General features: G+C 38.5%; 1 protein-coding gene across 1 annotated transcript in view; it reads right to left on the bottom strand.

The window, feature by feature from the left end:
• Positions 1-12403, bottom strand: part of dpm1 (dolichyl-phosphate mannosyltransferase subunit 1, catalytic) — a 74011-nt gene that overhangs the window by 22289 nt on the left and 39319 nt on the right. Inside the window, exons 2-3 of the mRNA XM_059980501.1 lie at positions 10163-10262; positions 1820-1853 (exon numbers count right to left, since the gene is read on the bottom strand). Of these exons, the coding sequence (XP_059836484.1) occupies positions 1820-1853; positions 10163-10262 (134 nt within the window). The remainder of the gene's footprint in view (positions 1-1819; positions 1854-10162; positions 10263-12403) is intronic.

Genomic DNA, 12403 nt, shown 5'->3' with positions numbered 1-12403 from the left:
TGAGGTGCTACATTTTGGTAGTATTAATCAAAATAGGACATACATGATAAATGGTAGGGCACTGAAGGATGCAGTAGAACAGAGTGATCTAGGAATAATGGTGCATAGTTCCCTGAAGGTGGAATCTCATGTGGATATGGTGGTGAAGAAAGCTTTTGGTATGCTGGCCTTTATAAATCAGAGCACTGAGTATAGGAGTTGGGATGTAATGTTAAAATTGAACAAGGCATTGGTAAGGCCGAATTTGGAGTATTGTGTACAGTTCTGGTCACTGAATTATAGGAAAGATGTCAACAATAGAAAGAGTACAGAGAAGATTTACTAGAATGTTACCTGGGTTTCAGCACCTGAGTTACAGGGAAAGATTGAACAAGTTAGGTCTTTATTCTTTGGAATGTAGAAGGTTGAGGGGGGACTTGATAGAGGTATTTGAAATTATGAGGGGGTATAGATGGAGTTGACGTGGATAGGCTTTTTCCATTAAGAGTAGGGGTGATTCAAACATGAGGACATGAGTTGAGAGTTAAGGGGCAAAGGTTTAGGGATAACACGAGGGGGAACTTCTTTACTCAGAGAGTGGTAGCTGTGTGGAACGAACTTCCAGTAGAAGTGGTAGAGGCAGGTTCGATATTGTCATTTGAAATAAAATTGGATAGGTATATGGACAGGAAAGGTATGGAGGGTTATGGGCTGAGTGCAGGTCGGTGGGACTAGGTGAGAATAAGCGTTCAGCACGGACTAGAAGGGCCGAGATGGCCTGTTTCAGTGCTGTAATTGTTACATGGCTATATATGGTTATACCATCATCAGGAAGGAAGTACAGGAGTCTCAGGACCCACACCACCAGGTTCAGGAACAGTTATTACACCTCAACCATCAGGTTCTTGGACCAGAGAGGATAACTTCACTCAACGTTCACTCACTCCGTCACTGAACTATTCCCACAACCTATGAACTCACTTTCAAGTATTCATCTCTTGTTCCTGATATTCATTATTTATTATTATTATTACCATTTTCTTTCTTTTTGTACTTGACCAGTTTGCTGTCTTTTGCACATTGGTTGTTTGTCTGTCTTGTTGGGCGCAGTCTATCACTGATTCTGTTGTGTGCTTTGTATTTACTGTGAATGCCCACAAGCCCACAAGAAAATGAATCTTAGGGTTGTATATGGTGACATGGATTTACTTTGATAATATATTTACTTTCAACTTCGAATAGGTTTTCAACAATGGGCCTCTTAAATGGTGTGTAACACCCAATGTTGTGCCCATATGGTACACATAGTATGAAGTACTAGAATGCAAACAATAGTATTCGACACAGAATCAGAGGCAGAATTAATACCCTAGCAGTTAGTTAATTCATTTTAAAAATGCAGATGATATAAAATCATTATAATTTGGAGAAGTAATATAGATTTTCAGGCTTGCATAAAAACTTAGTATGCAACCCGAATCACATAATTTTTTTTGTTCCTTCCTATGACACATTTACTCGGCTACATCAGGCTCACATTAATCAAAAATCAACAGTTCTCCAGGTTATTAGTCTCAGCCTTTGGACTGATAATCCATAAGTACAATCAGTTTTTATCCACAGTGCCTGATATGCAAAGGAAAATAACACAAAGATCAGCCTGCTGAGTTTTGTTTTGACACAACAATGCTGTCTGATTCTGAGACTTAACAATAAGGCTTAGAATGACTTAAATCAGCATCCAAAAAGCTTCATTTTCAATATATGTTTTCAACAATCATTTACAAAACTGAAAACATAAATATAATTAAAATAGTTGGTATGCATTCATAGCTCTTACCTAATCCCAACTTTCTTTCTCTAGGTCGGAGTAACTGTGAAAAGATTAAACAATAATTACAGCAACATAATTAGAATTTTAACAGAGGCAAATTTTACAGTGAGACAGATTCCCAAGAGGTTAATTGTTCCGAATGGACAGGCAAGTCATAGGCAACTTTGTACATTACCCAAAAATTACATTCATTATCATTAAGACACATCATCTGTGGCATTGTTCTAAATGTGTCAGTTGCTGCACAGAGAAAAAGGTAGATTTTTGTTATATGATTCACTGAAAAGATTTAAAAAGCATAATGTTAACAGCAATTCAGCACCAAAACTGGAATCAAATGCTCCTTCTAATCTTGTTGAAGAAAACCAAATGTTATCACAGGTAAATTAATAAATATTTTGCATTATGCATCACTGTTGCATGAAATTAATCTTTATATGCAATGTGAGGTGGTTTTCAATGCGTAGGTTATTTGTGAAGAGCCAAAAATAAATCTTTGCAAAAGGAATTGCATCATCTCTTCTTTACCAAATATAATCATGCCTTAGTAATACAACAAGGCTCTAGTTAGCTTCTTCAACAAAAAAAGTTCTTGAAAATACTTACATAAAACCAATTAGCATTTCATTTCACATGATATCTCGTCAAGAGTTTGAACATATTATTTATTTAGTCAACTCTCTGTTCAAGATGATGCCAGCGAACAACGTGACCAACAGCAACATCCTGCAGACAGCTCATGAAACTACTTCTTCTTTCAAATATGATCTACTACTAACTTGCGTGTGATTAGAACCTGTGATTTACAGTGGTGTGATTGAGTGATCTGGTGCTTTACTGTCTCCAAGAGAGTTTGTTCTTAGCCTTCAGGAATTTGGGCATCGAGGGAGAGAGGAAGAGGAGAGCCATCCGCAATACCACCGATGCAGCAGAGAGGGCCTCAAGATGACTATGGCTCAAGAGAGGGGAGCCATGGAGTCATATGTAGCCAGCCATCTGGACACAAGCTGGTGTCTGATAGCCCTGGCTGGGTCACCTGGAGAAGGGTGTATGATGTTGAAAGACCCGAAACACCTGATGATTCCAGGACCATCACTGATGATGTGTCCAGAAGCATCGGTAGATGTATGCACACAGTGGAGGTTGCGAGCTAAGTGTGTGGCTTGGAGGCCTGGACGACTCCATTGCTTCTCTTTGATTGAGGCATCAAGCAAGGTTGAAGTTGACAAAGAAAAGAATGGAGTGCGACCGGGCATTCAGCGCAGTCTGCCTGCATTTTCCTGTCGTTCTTGCTAGCTTCAGTCAGACAAAAGCCTTGGGTTCCACGCTGCAAGGATTGATCAGTGAGGCTTGAGCCTGTGGACTCACCTTGGGAGACTTTGAAGTTCACTTTGCAAGTCTCTGGATCCTGGTTACTCTTTTTCTCGCTGACTTTGAGCAGTTTGACTGGGGCGATTGGTGAAGACTGGCTTTGTGGTGCTGAACTGAACTAAACTCAATACTCCTGAATCCTGGGCTGATGCTCAATATTCTGTGTTGTTCGCTCACTTCTGCCGTACGCATAAACTGTTCTTTTTTTGCCCGTTGATTGAGGTTTCGTTTGTTTTTTAGTTACATGGCTGTCTGCGGGAGGACGAATCTCAGTTGCATTCTGTATACATACTTTAAATCTCTCCTTTGGTAATAAGATTATTGCCAATAAAATCCCCCAAGTCCTCTTTCCATTTTTTCTGTGTCAATAAACTGGGTGTATGTCTTACTCCCTTCTCAACAAAACGTGTTTGTTCTTTATACTCCTTTCTGAAATTTACTGAAGTTTGTCACATTTTAAAATTTAGGATGGTATGACAGCTTTATGGTTAGCAAAACATTATTACAGCAACACCAACCTTGGTTCAGTTCTGCTGCTGTCTAAAAGGAGTTTGTAGCTCTCTTAGTATTTGCACGTGTTTCCTCCAGGTGTGTGAGCTTCCTCCCACATTCCAAGGACATGGGTTAAGAGCTTAGTTGGTCACATGAGTGTAAATGGGCAGTGAGGACTCATTGGGCCAGAAGTGCATGTCACTGTGCTATATTTCTAAATATTTTCAGTATTGTCATAACATTGCAGGGCTGTTCAGAAGAGTGATATAAATAAATATTGAAACAGAGCCATAGGCAAATACTTGAACAGCAGACTAAAAGCTTTGTTAAAGAAAGAGACAGAAGTGGAAAAGTTTACGAATTCCAGAGCTTAGAGTTATAGCATCTATACCAACATCAGACTTAGAAGAAGTGAAGTTAGCTCAGAGATTTATGGAACTTGAGGAGATAATGATAAGAAAGGGTGAGAAAATGTAGGGTTTTGAATAAAAGCATGCATATTTTAAAAGCACAGTATCACTTAGCTGGATTCCAATATAGGTTAGTACAGGGGTGGGCAAACTTTTTGACTTGTGGGCCACAAAGGGTTTTAAAATTTGACAGGGGGGCCGGACCAGGAGCAGATGGACGGAGTGTTTTGGTAATATACCTCATAAGAGAAAATAAAATATCATGGGATATGTAGAAAACATGTGCTTTAATTTCAATTGAAAATGAACAAATGCATTACAACAAAATATCTGTCTTTGAAGTCCCAAGGTACTTAGCTATTTATTGAAATGACTTTTAAAACACTGAAAATTAAATGAATAAAATACAGCTTTTTTTAATAGTAACAGTTATTATTTTAAAGCACTGAAAATTCTGTTATCCTTCAAGATATTATCATCATCACTCTCCTCCTGACTGTCTTTATTTCAAAAACGGTAGGAGATGCAGGTCTACTTGTCCTGCTCCTTCTTATTCAATTGTCCCGTGCCAAAACTCAACAACAACCAGCACAAAGACAGAACAATGACGGCGCGCCAGTATGCGGAGTGCGTTATTTGATCTGGAGCGCATTTTTTATTTTGAGAACGTACGTGCACCTGCGCACTACTCATGTCCATCACTTAACAGAAATGACATGTAACATGTAAGGCTTATTGAAAAAAATATTTTCAAATGCATTTTTTACATAACACAACGAAGAAACTTATTTTTAATTTCAGTGGGAACAGTGTTGTTGGTCTCCCTTTTTAGCCAGCACATCAAAGTCTGGATTTAGTTTTGTTGTGGCGATTCTCAGGATGGATCTGAGGTGTTGGTCAGTTAACTTGGATCTGTGGCTGGCTTTGTTGATGTTCATGACGCTGAACGCCTGTTCACACAAATAGGTCGAGCCAAACAAAGAGTAAAGCGCAAATGTGGAGTAATACGCTGCACCTCAACAAAGGTCAATGTATATAGAGTGCGTCATCTATTGGGAAAACGCCAGAATTGCGGGGAAAAAACGTTAACAAGGTTTATTAATATAATTTCATCAAGTTCTGCGGGCCGGATTAAAAAGCTTAACAGGCCGCATATGGCCCGCGGGCCGTAGTTTGCCCATGCCTGGGTTAGTAAGTACAGCAGTAATACTGTACCTGAATGCACTTAGGTGTGGAATTAAGCAGCAGAGTTTTGGATGATCTTAGCTAGAGAGAGGGCAGCCAAAAATGCATTGGAATAGTCAAGTCTGATTTGTTAAAGAGATGATTTATTGCATTTTTGGTATTACAAGATTCATTCTAAAAGGCACTGGCGAATTTCCTTTTCATATGAGTGTTGGCTCCTTAATGCCAACAACAGACTTCTTGTTATGCTTCATTATGAAATCAGTAAACTATCATTAATAATAAAGTCTATTATGAAATAAAATGCTGTTTAAGTTTTTTTTGTGGGAAAAAGGAAGATAAAAATCAATCTTCAAAGTTTGAATAACTTCATTGGGAACTGTAGGTTTTGGGATTACATTCCAGTTTTGAAATCCACCAATGTCAGAAGGATAAAGTAGCGGGAAAAGAAACATTCCTTCTCTCTCTGAGATTATTGTCAAAATTAAGTACTTCTAAATTGGGGATTGCTTAAGCAGATGCTATTCAGAGAACTTGCACAGTCTTAAAACAAAAATCAAATGCCAAATATTACTTAGATTCATGTCACAAGTTCTAAAATGTTCAGAAGAGATTGATGAAATGGCAGAAATATTATTATTAATTTATGAAAGAAACAGGACCTCCCTGTAAACTAACCCATCAGAATCAGGTTGATTGCAGCTGAACACCAAAAACTGTAGAAACAGCACTAAAAATAAAATCAATTTATCATTCCCATAAATGTAAGAATAGAATATTGAGTTTTTGTCCCATCCCCCACATAGATGTTGCCTGAAGAGTGTAGCAGATTAAATCTTTTAGCCGAATTGCTTTCTTGGTTAACAGACATGACTAAAAACTTGTAATTTTAACTTAAGAGGCAATAGTGCACAAGCTGGCATTGAGCAATTCGGACAAATAGAACATGCTACTGATATACAAACAGCAGAAATTTTGGTTAAGTTCAATCACCCATAAATTAGAAGTGGCAATATTAAATCAGGCTGTTTAAGACTGCTGTTGTAAACACCATTTTGAATCACTGAACCCATGACAAATAAAATAAGTTTAATTATGAACAAGAAATAACCCAGTGGTATTGAATCATTTATGCCTGAACAATCATAATATAATTAGACAAACTAATGATGAGCTGAAAATTGTGTGCTAAGTGACATATCAGGAATAACCAAAACTGCAGAGGAAATGACAATTACAAAGAGTCTAACAGAATATTTCAAATGAAAAATTAAATAATGACCAATGAAGTACATACCAATGCAAAGGGATAAATCATACCACAATTGGTAAAGGGGAAAATGAAGGCAATACTGTGATGGCCAATAATTCAACTGCAACAGAATGAAGATGAGCTAGACTAGCAATGTAGTATCATCAGTACTATTGTCTTAGTCCTGTGCACTACCAAAGCGTTGAGTACGATATACTAGCGGACAATCCAGGATTTCCCAAACCAGCAACCATGGATAAACTGGGAAACCCACTCTCTCCTTAAGTCTAGCACTGCAGTATTCAATTCTGATGTCCCTGACCTTTATAAGAAATCAAAATATAGTCTTTGTAATGCTACAAGGGATGCCAGGAGACAATACCTGTCTGAAATCAATCTGAGCCAAGCTATCAGTTGTGACAGGGCTTACATGCTGTAATAGATCACTTAGTGAAGTCAGGCAGCATTGCCAACACCCTTCTCAGAGAAGGGGAATGGAATGTCATCATGCACCGCAACAGCCGCCAATGTGCCTGAACTCAGTCACCATGTAGATGTGCAATCAGTCCGCTGGAGAGTGAATCCACAGAAAGCTTCAGGCCCAGATGGTATCCCTGGCCATATCCAGAGATTCTGCGCAGATCAGTGCTTTGAAAAAGTATTCAGCCCCCAACCCTTTGTTCACATAAATGAGTATTACAACAGGGATTTTGATCAATTTAACTGAGGATATTTATTTGTGAATCACATGCTCCTTTTCCTCCCCATGGTGGAGCCCAAAAACAGAGAAAATTATAAAGCATGGAAAATTAAAATCTCAAAAACTGCAGTGTTAACAGTTCAAAAAGTGTTCACCTTCCTTTGCTCAGTACTAAGTTGAACCACCTCTAACAGCTAATACAGCCAGTAGTCTTTTGGGATTAGTCTTTATTAGGTTTGTGCAACACAATGGAGCAAGATTTGCCCACTCCTCCTTACAAAATTGCTCAAGCTGTGCCAGATCAGTTGGAGAGCAGCGATGGACTCTGACTGGGCTACTCAATGACAACAGTCTTCTTCATTTTCTCTGGCAGTGTGCTTTGGGTCGTTGTGACAAACTTCCTCCCCAGTTTAAGCTTTTTGGCAGAGGCTAGAAAGATTTCCAGTCCCTGCTGCTGAAAAGCATCCCCACAGCATGATGCTACTTCCACCATACTTTACAGTAGGAATGGGGCTACGTGGCTGATGTGCAGTATTAGATTTATGCCACACATACCACTTGGCATTGAGGCCAAGTAGTTCCACTTTCGTCTCATCCAACCACATCTTCCACATCTTTACAGTAGCTTCTAAGTGATGCTTTGCCAGTTCTTTAAGGGCAAGGATATGCTTTTTTTTTAGCCAGGCCTTCTTCTCTGCCACTTTTCCATAAATATTCTTTTTATGGAAGGCCTTAGATTATGGAGCCATGAACTTCATATCCAGTTGCAGGCACTGACTTATGCAGCTCATTCAGAGTGACTGTTGGCATCACAGTAGCCTCTCTTACAAAAGCCATTATTCTTCAGGCAACTAAGTTTAGAGGGGCAGCGTGTCCTGGCAGTGTGGCTGTGGTTTCATATTTTTTCCCAGTTTCTCATAATGAACTGCACTGCACTCTGAGGTATGTTCAGTGCCTTTGATGTAATCTTGTACCCCTCTCCAGATTTCTGCTTCTTTATTATCATTTCCTTGCCTTGTCTTGAATGTTCTTTTGTCTTCATTTTGGTTTGGTCTTTTGAAAATCTACGATACCATTGGACCTTACAGAGAGAGAGGGTATTTATCCTTATGAATTCATTGAAAACATCTGATTTTCTACATGAACAAAGAGGGTGAGCTGATAAGGTAATGTTGCACCTGAAGAAAGTTAGTGCAGTAATTACAAAATGGATGAATACTTTCTCAGACGTACAATTTTGGTTTTTAATTTTTAGTAAAATTTTGACAGATTTTGGAAATTTTCTTCAATTTGACACAATGTTTTGTAGATTAGCTCAGAAAATCTTACTTCAATACATTTTAAAATTAAAAATGAGACAGTAAAATGTGAAAATAGTTGTGGGGGCTGAATACTTTTTAAGGCACTGTACTTGCAGGCATTTTTAACCTCTTCATGCTTCACTCTGAGATTCTACGCTGCTATAAGACCAACATCATCCCAGTACCAAAGAGAAACAAGGTAACCTGCCTTAATGATTGTCACCTGGTAGTTCTGGCATCCACCACAATGAAGTGCTTTGAGAGGCTGGTTATGGCACATACCAACTCCAGCCTCCCAGTTAACTTTGATGCACCGTAATTTGACCACCACTGAAACAGGTCTATGGAAAATGTCATCTCTCTGGCCTTATACTCATCTCTGGAGCATCTGAAAAATAACGAGTCTAAGAAACAAGATCTAACTCTGTTTTGAACCATCAAACAACATGAGGATATGGATCACAGAAAGCCCAAACATTCACAAGGACAGATCCTGAGTCTAGGATTCAGAAAATAAAGGGAAACCACAAGTTTCAGGCACAAATACTTAGTTTGCTGATCAAAACCAAAACTATCCTATACAAGAGCTGCTGTTTACTATTAAATGTTAGTTGCCACCGGGTTTACATACTTTCTAGATTTAACTGATTTGATTTTCCTATTACATAGCCTTTTATCAGTGTCTTTCTTTAACACTGCAAACTAGTGGCATTTAAAAAAAATTTTCTCAGTTAATTACACCTGTGGAATTCATTGGCACCAACAGCTATGGGAGCGGAGGTTGATAGGTTCTTTTATAAATAGGGATTTTGAAGGTTTTGGGGACAAGGCAAGTGATTGGGCTGAAAAAAGTAATGATGATAGAATGGCGGAGCAGACCCAACGGGATGAATGGCCCAGTTCTGTTCCCATATATTAAGTTTGTTGAGATTAATTACCTCATGTTTTGACTTATTATACATTGTTTTTGCATTTAAGAGCTTGAATAAAGCTTTGACTATTAGTGTGACTTTTATATAAATGTAACTTTGGCACAACTAAGGAAAAAGTAACAATTTCTTTGCAGTAATCCTGGAATTGGTAAGCCAGTAGTTCTATCTGGTGTTGTAGACAGTCCCCATTTGCAGATGCTCATGACTCATTACTGAAGAACTTACCAGTTAAATTAACACAAGGAAAAGGATTCGGTTTTGAATAATGATTTTTTAAAAATAGTATTTGATGTAATTTGGTTATAAATTCAACCTCAGATTTTAGCTGTGGTTTCGGTTTTAGAGAATCATAAGTAACTGCAAATAGGGAACAACTCCAACACCATAAAAGCACCAAGTGGAACTACTGTAGTTTGATAGGCTTGAATAGCTGAGTAGCTTTGTTGAATTCCTTTGATACTTATGTCATTACTTCCACAATATGACATTTCTACTTCCGATAAGTGATATCCTTATCAAATATCTCTGTAAAGCTGTCTACCAATGCTAAATAATAGGATGTTCTGTTCTTGTGACTTTGCCACAATTTTAGTCCCTTACCAGCTGTCAGAGGAAACATTTCTTTAAATTCTTAGAGTTTAAATTTACATTGAATTCATAAAGTCCCAGAAATTTAAGGATTGTACATTCCCACACAAATACTTACAATTTTATCAGATCCATAAATCTGCTCCAACTGCTTGGCAGCCTCAAGTGTTCCATCAGGGCTTCCATCATCAATTATTATAATTTCATAGTCAAAACCACTGCAAAGAAGAATAAACTGTCACTATTATAGATTTCATGGCAAATAAATTCAACTTCTATCATTCAACCAGAGGAAGTGAATCTTTCCAAGCAGTGAAAATCTGTGTTCTTCCTTGTCATGTATGCTTATCAAGTCAAATCCCATTTTATAAAGTGTGAATTAGGAGATTACTGGAGCTTACTACCCAGAGTGCAGCAACTGCAACGAATCACCCGTATAAAGTTCCAAATGATAGGCATTTTCTGTTATTTTCCCTCTTTGGCAATTTCTGGGCCAAGTGAAGTAGAAATATAAGACAAGTTAGATCACATTTGTCTTGGCCTCCCTCAACTTGAAAATAAATCTTTCTATACCACCCCCATTAACTGGTTAAAAAATTAAGTACTGCCTCAGGTTTTTTGAACTGATGGTTGAATTTACAGCTTGCTTTGCCACACACTAACTCAATCTATGGCAAATTAGCATTGTCACCTCTTAAGATATTTCAAATTTAAAATTAAAGTTCTATGTAAATCAAAATACATTCTTCTTCAAAAATGTTAAATTGCAATAACTGTATTTTCCAATTTTATAATGGATACTTTAAAATTAATTCTAAAAAAAATCAGAACTCCTGATCATAAAAATCTGTTATAGCTAAACAGTTGTACTCCTTCTGAAAAGGCTGAAGAAAAAAAGAAAAAAATATTACAACCATCTTAACCCATTTTTATGTTTCCTATCTAGATTCCTATCTTTCTGATAATCTCAAATGAATACCACATAACATACTCTAAACCCTGGAGCAAAGAAACAAAGACGCCAGAAATTCAAAACAAAAACAAAGAGTGCTGACAACCCTCAAACAGCATTAGCGGGAAAGAACAGAGTCTACATTTCAGGTCAATATCCTTCTCCAGAGCTGAAAAGTGTTGGAAACAAGCATGTTAAGCTGCAGTGTAAATAGCAGGAAAGCCAATGATATAGCACAAATTAAAATTGTTAATGTAATGATTACTTTATAAGCTACCGTTTGAGACAAGTAGAACAAAAAAGTGACCAACAGAAACAGAGCAGTACAACTACACCTGATGAGAGGAATCAAAGTGGTTACCTAAAATTGTTAAAATTCAATACCAACTCCCAAGAGCTGCAGCCTTAGCAGGCAGGGAATGAGGTCCTGGTCCTCATGTTTACAAGGGCATCACTGAATACTGTAGGAAGTTAAGAACAATGCAGTTCAGTGCATGTGTGAGATGGAGAATTAAAGTTGGAGACACAGGAGATTCTGCAGGTGCTGGAAATCTAGAACAACATGCACAAAACATTGGGGGAGCTCAGCAGGTCAGCCAGCATCCATGCAGGGTAATAAACAGTTGACATTTTGGGCCAAACCCCCATAATGAGGACTGAAAAGGAAGAGAGCCAAAGCCAGAGTAAAAAGGAGCATAAACTGCCAGGAAAAGGGGAGTCCAGGTGAGGGGGGGGGGGGAAGGTAGGTAGGGGCAGGGTGATGAAAGGAAATGATGTGAGAAGCTGGGACATGACAGGTGAAAGAGACTAAGAGCTGAAGGAGGAGGAGGAATTTGCTAGAAGAGAATAAACTATAGAATAAAAGGAAAGAGGTACTGGCCAGGTCTTGAGAAGTAGGGGGAAGGAAGGAAGGGAAAAGGAATGAGGGGCCACACGAATGAGACAAAACAATGGGGAGAGGTTACTGACAATAAGAAAAATTGATATTGATGCTATCAGGTTAGAGACAATAGAATATGGGGTCTTGTTTCTTCAACCTGCATCTTGCCCCATCATGGCAGTAGAGGAGTCTGTGGGCAGACATGTTAGCGTGGCAATGGGAAGCAGATTTAAAATCGGTGATAACAGGGAGTTCCTGACTGTTTGGTGGATTAAACAAAGGTGCTCAATGATGTGATTCCCCAATCTACGTAGGGTTTCCCCGATGTGGAGAAGGCCACATCAGAAGCATCACATGCAATAAATGGTACCAACAGACTCACAGGTCATCTGGAAGGACAGTCTGGGGTCCTAAATTGTGATGAAGGAGGTGGTGTATGGGGCACCTGTAGCACTTAGGGAGATTAGCGTGGAGGAACAAGAGGACAAAAAAATTTGCGGAGTTATAATTGCATAAAGCCAGAGAGG

This window comes from Hypanus sabinus, chromosome 9, assembly GCF_030144855.1.
Source record: "Hypanus sabinus isolate sHypSab1 chromosome 9, sHypSab1.hap1, whole genome shotgun sequence".
NCBI classification, from domain to species: domain Eukaryota; kingdom Metazoa; phylum Chordata; class Chondrichthyes; order Myliobatiformes; family Dasyatidae; genus Hypanus; species Hypanus sabinus.
The sequence above is the reverse complement of the archived record's forward strand: the minus strand, read 5'-3'. Positions and strand labels throughout refer to the sequence as shown.